Raw genomic sequence first — 6,012 nt, forward strand, 5'->3', positions numbered from 1 at the left:
TTCGGTTGGATTTAGCTATTGATCTCTGGCTAAGGTTCAGTGGAAGAAAATAATGAAATAATATTGGATATTGTCCAGTACCTTTTAGTTTCAAGAAACGCAATTCCTTGGTAGAAAACATGCCAAAGAAAGCGGTGACTCTTTTGGATTACAGATGACATCTGTACTCATTCTTTTTTTTCCGTATTCAGTTTTCTTTTGTCATTTGAGAAAAATAGATCTAGAGGAAAGCTATTTACTGTAGTTGTGTGTTTGTTTGATGGTGTGTGTGTGTGTGTGTGTCTGTGTGTGTGTGTGTGTGTGTTTGTGATGATGGGTGTGTGTGTGTGTGTGTGTGTGTGTGTGTGTGTGTGTGTGTGTGTGTGTGTGTGTGTGTGTGTGTGTGTGTGTGTGTGTGTGTGTGTGTGTGTGTGTGTGTGTGTGTGTGTGTGTGTGTGTGTGTCTACCAGCTTCATCCCAAGGGTTGGATTAGCCCTCGGCTAGGAGGACACACCTCAAGGTGGGGAGGAATTATTACGTGCGCACACACACGTGCACACACACACGTGCACATTTCCACAAATTCCCCCCTGGCAAATTTCCGTGGAAGGAAAGAAAGCAAACTAAAGCATGTTAGAAAAACATTCTTTCCGTCAGAAGTTATGTTATTTATCTGAATAAATGGATTGCTGGTGTAGGTGCTGATTAAAACCAGAGGATAAAACCTAACGATGTAGAAACGGGGGGGGAGGATGGCTTAGGTCTTTTTAAACAATTAACTTCTTCAAACTCAGTGGAAAATTTTTGTAAGCTCTTGACAATCGAGTGTGTGTGGGTGTGTTTAACTATGTTGGTCAATTAAATTTAGGATTTATTTTGAGAAATTCATATTAAATGTATGAATCATGACGGCAGACTGCATATTTAAAAGACTCTTGACCCGTACGTGGAAACATTCTTTACGTAGCTTTTATTGTCTCACATTTTAAAAGTAGGAGATTCTTCAACTTGGGCTTTCCTTATTGTTCATTCTATTGTCTTTCTCACGGAGGTCCAAAGCATTTTTCACTAATAAACAACGATAATATTCTGCTTTAACTGTCAACGAGAGAAAAAATCTTTCCAATCGATAATCAATCTTTCTTCAGAGAGTCAGGCAACACATTTATCCTTCATGACCAATTTAAAATCCACAGAGAAAAATAAACCAATTTTGCGTACTTTTGTGTCAGATTGTGAGCGATACACATAACATTTCATCAGGTCACGTCCGAGATGGAAGTGTTTCCAAGGGCTCAGCCTCATCCATAAATATCCCAGAGGAACCCACAGTTCCCAAAGACCTGTTTACGGCCCACATCAGGAAGCCATGCAGCGGTCATTCAGATGGACATGTTTGTGCAACAGCAACCCGGTCATCAGGCCCATCTGATAACAGTAACACACCAATCTCCCCCACCCTCGCCATACTCCTCCAGAGGCCAAGAAAGTGATCCCCAGTGACAGAAGCTGTCCCAGTTTGTGCATCAAACTCCCAGTGCCGATGTGTGCTGCTGTTCTGTAAAATAGTGGAAAAAAAAAGGAATCGGCTGATCGCATATTCAGCGTTCGAGCCCGTTGTTGGACGAGGAAGGAGTCATGCAGGGAACGGCCGGGGCATTCCGTCAACATATCCACCCCCTTCTGATGGCAAGCGCGAACCCCGCTACAGCTAGCCATGAAAAACAGCTAGCTCTAGCTGTTAAAAAAAAGCTAGCGCTATGCGTGAGAAGCAACTAGCGCCAGTCGTAGAAAACAGCTAGCGCTAGCGATGGAAAACAGCTAGTGCTAGCCGTGGAAAACAGCTTGCGCTAGCCATGAAAAACAGCTAGCGCTAGCCGTGAGAAGCAGCTAGCGCTAGCCGGGAGAAGCAGCTAGGGCTAGCCATGAGAAGCAGCTAGGGCTAGCCATGAGAAGCAGCTAGGGCTAGCCATGACAAACAGCTAGGGCTAGCCGTGAAAAACAACAAGCGCTAGTTATAAAAAACAGATAGCCCTAGCCATCAAAAACAGCTAACGCTAGCCGTGAACAACAGCTAGCGCTAGCCATGAAAAACACAGCTAGCGTATCCGTGAATAACAGCTAGTACTAGCCGTCGAAGACCAGCTAGCGCTAGCGGTGAAATCCAGCTAGCCCCCGCTGGGCCCCATCACAGGCTGCTCTTGTGGGCGCGCAGCGAGGCGGTGTGCGAGAGCACGAAGCTCTCGGTGCACTGCTGGCTGCTGGAGGACGGCGAGCGGCGCGGCGAGCGCTGGAAGCGGCTGCGGCGGCTGAAGTAGCTGCTGGCCGTCCAGGTGCGCTGGCGCTTGCGCAGGTACTCCTTGTAGTTCTTGGTGAGCAGTGTGTAGAGGAAGGGGTTGATGCAGCTGTTGCTGTAGGTCAGGCAGGTGGTCAGGTAGTTGATGTTCCGCTTGGCCGTGTTGGAGATGGCCAGCGAGGGGTGGAATTCGCCCAGCAGCTGCCAGATCCAGAAGGGCAGGAAGCAGGCCCAGAAGAGCAGCACGATGGTGAAGATGAGGTACAGCACCTTGGAGGAGAACATCTGGATGGTTAGCACGGGTTGAGGCTGGTGTTCAGTTGGTTCCCTGGTCAATTGTTTATCTCTATTTTATGCTCGTTCAATTAAATTGTATTCGCAAAGCCCTTAATCACAGGTACAGCCTCAAAGGGCTGAATAGGGTGTATAATTATGACGCCACCCTGACCTTAGCCCCCCAGAGGGCAAGGGAAAACTCCCTTAATTAGCAAGGAAGAATTCTTGAGAAGGAAGGAGGAACGCAGAGTGGGGAATCCTTCCTTCTAGGGATGGTCAGGAGTGCAATGGGGGCCATAACTGAAGTACATACGTACGTACGTACATACATACGTACATACATACATACATCCATCCATCCATCCATCCATCCATCCATCCATCCATCCATCCATACATACATACATACATACATACATACATACGTATATAAATACGTACGTACGTATGGGATGATCAGGAGTGCAATGGGGGCCATAACTGAAGTACATACGTACGTACGTACATACATACATACATACGTACATACATGCATACATACATACGTACGTATATACATACATACATACATACATACATACATACATACATACAGACAGACATACATACATACATACATACATACATACATACATACATACATACATACATACATACATACATACATACAGGAAAAAAATAAATAATCGATGATGGGGTGCAGGCCGGTTCACCATAAGGAGAGTCCAGGCATTCAGATGTAACTCGTTGCTCATTGGGTCAATGCGTCAATGCTGTAGGATCAGTGAAAAAACTTTTCTAAATGTGTAATTCGTGGGGGAAGTTGCAATTTTAATAGTAAACTCATTTTGAGTATCTCTTGGGAGTATATATGTCGTATTACTCATGGTTGGAAAGCATAACTGTGAAGCTTCTGGCTCTTAAAGAACATTGAGGCCCTCCAGGGTTTAATCAGGGAAGTCATTACTCATGCAGAGGCATCCTGTTCACAACTTAGTTACATTATGCCTGCACGATGGAGATATATACATATATATTTATTTATTCTGCAAGCCAATATTTTTGATTCTTATTATATGCATTTTTACATTTTAAATGCTATCTGTAAATTGGGTAGCCACTTTAAACCAGTTGGAAGAGGCTCACAACACATGTTTGGCTTGTTCTTCTTGGCTTGAATTATTATTTGTATAAATTATTCACCCGGCCATCTTCTAGCATAGTTTCCCCAGGAAGAGCACATTCAGTGCACACATTTAGGGGATCACATGTGGCCCCACATGTGATCGCCGGAAGGGGAACTTTCTCTGGGAAACATTCCTAGAAAAAGCGGGGTCACTAAACATATAATATCCCCTCCATGCCTCAGACTTAGAAGAAGTCACCAGAGAACCGCTCGGTTCTGGAAAGAGAGCCTCCATTCAGAGCTTCACAGCTAACCTGAGGAGCGCACTGACCTTCTGATTGGGCAGCTTCTTGGTCTGTTTGAAGGTCTCGGTCTGGGAGATCCAATAGGTGCGCGCCAGCCGGATGTAGAGATAGCCAATGATGAGGCCCGGCGCCACGATGCTGGTGCAGAACAGGAAGGAGATGTACGCCTTGTATGTGTTCGGCGCCAGGGTGGGCTGGCACATGGTCTTTGCGCCCACCTTCATCAGCTGGATGCCCACCATCATGGGCAGCGTGAGCACCAGCGAGGCCGCCCACACCAGCAGGGCGATGGCCTTGCGGTAGCTCTTGGAGCGCTTCACCGTGTCCAGGGGCTTGAGCACGGCGAAGTAGCGCTCGGTGCTCATGATGGTCAGCGTGAAGATGCTGGCGTGCATGGTCAGGAAGTCGATGCTGATGAGGATGCGGCAGCCCACGTCGCCAAAGTGCCAGCCCTGCAGGAAGTGGGTGCAGACCACGAAGGGGATGGTGAGCAGGTAGAGCAGGTCGGCCATGGCCAGGTTGATGATGTAGATGTACATGGAGGCGGAGGTGCGCATGGACTGGCACATCACCACCAGGGTGTAGATGTTGCCCGTGACGCCCACCAGGCACATGACGGACAGGATGGTGCCGATGGTGAAGGTGGCGGCGGTGTCCTCGTGGGAGGGGGTCAGGCCCGAAGGGGACAGGGCGGTGCCGTTCGGGACCCTCTCCACCAGCGCCGTCATGGACGCCATGGACACGGTGGTCATCCTGCGTTCCCCCAGGGGTGGTCGGATGGGAGGATGAAGGGGAGACATGAGAATACATACAGAAAAGGGAATCGCTAATCTGTAGTCCGACGGATTCATCTCGGGTGACTTCTGGATAAACGAGACGCTGTCCTGGAAAAAGCCTTTCCCTCTTGGGCTCTGGCTCTCTCACTTTCTCAGCTCTCTCTAGGTGACCCTCTTCCTCATCCTCGTCCAATAGCCTGGCCCCTGCCGTGTTGTCTCCATGAGGCCACAGAAAATCTGGCTCTATAGATCACTTTGTGAAAATGAAGTTGGGGTTTTATCCCCTAGTTCAGAGAGAGGCTTTCAGAAATTGCCTCGGGCATTGGCCAGTTTAGTTGCTCTTATAAATACAAGTCGGCCCTAAATCCCGAGTTCATCACTCTTCCCATGTCATGACTATTCCCAGCGAATTCAACATTGTCTTGATGGTAGCCGTTATTCCCCCCGAAAAAAGCGAGAGTAGAGATTAGTTCAATTTAGACCGCAGACAAAACAGCTCAGAGAATCCCTATTTATAGACACAGCTTGAATCACAACATCTTCAAACACTGTATCACGGAAATATGGCTTTATGGGTACCCGGAATTGCTAGGCTTGCACCATTATCAAAAACAAACAAAGCATTTGTGACCATAGAATCAGCGAAGCTTGAATGCCCCCCATTACGTGATTAGACGTTCGGAGAGGGATTGGACATTAGAAGTGAAGACGGTTCACTTCATGCTGGGCCTTTTACCTCCCACATCCCTCATCCCCTATGATTCAAAATGTAGCCTTGACGTAAAAAATATCTCCCCCCCTTCCCTCCTCTACACCCCCCCCCCCACCCCCAACCCCCCTTCCTCACTCCCAGGAGTGAAGCAGTATGATGATGCCATTTTAAATGCCTGCTAATCTTTGGGTGTTAGCAGTTGTGGTTTATTCAGCTTAAGTGGTTAGGATTTATAAAAAAAAAAAGATTGCAAGTTAAATAAGCATAATAAACCAAAACAGAATTATTGATTTGATTAAGGTTTTGAATCAACAGACGTTTCTGAAGACGATATAGCAGATTGAGGATTTTTGGTCTGTTCAGTTTGTGTGTGGGATTTATTTTATAAATGATTTCAAGTTAAATAAGCATCATAAACCAAAGACAGAATTATTGGATTAATAAGGTTGTGAATCAACAGACCTTCCTGTAGTCGATTTAGCAGCTCGAGGAGATTTTTGTCTATTCAGTTTATGTGCGTGTGAATTCTTTTAAAAATGATT

The 6,012-nt window shown here is 46.6% G+C and overlaps 1 protein-coding gene across 2 annotated transcripts in view; it reads right to left on the reverse strand.

Moving 5' to 3' along the window:
* Positions 1-363: 363 nt before the first annotated feature.
* The window catches only part of LOC130371617 (urotensin-2 receptor), a 6,741-nt gene continuing 1,092 nt past the window's right edge, over positions 364-6,012 (reverse strand). Inside the window, exons 2-4 of one of the 2 annotated variants that reach the window (XM_056577448.1) lie at positions 4,588-4,735; positions 4,009-4,434; positions 364-2,545 (exon numbers count right to left, since the gene is read on the reverse strand). In XM_056577448.1, coding sequence (XP_056433423.1) covers positions 2,168-2,545; positions 4,009-4,434; positions 4,588-4,734 — 951 coding nt within the window. In that variant the 5' untranslated portion in view covers position 4,735 and the 3' untranslated portion in view covers positions 364-2,167. Of the gene's footprint in view, positions 2,546-4,008; positions 4,736-6,012 lie in introns of both variants that reach the window. The other variant, XM_056577447.1, reaches the window with a different exon arrangement.

This window comes from Gadus chalcogrammus, chromosome 18 (genome assembly GCF_026213295.1).
Source record: "Gadus chalcogrammus isolate NIFS_2021 chromosome 18, NIFS_Gcha_1.0, whole genome shotgun sequence".
Classification (NCBI taxonomy): Eukaryota; Metazoa; Chordata; class Actinopteri; order Gadiformes; family Gadidae; genus Gadus; species Gadus chalcogrammus.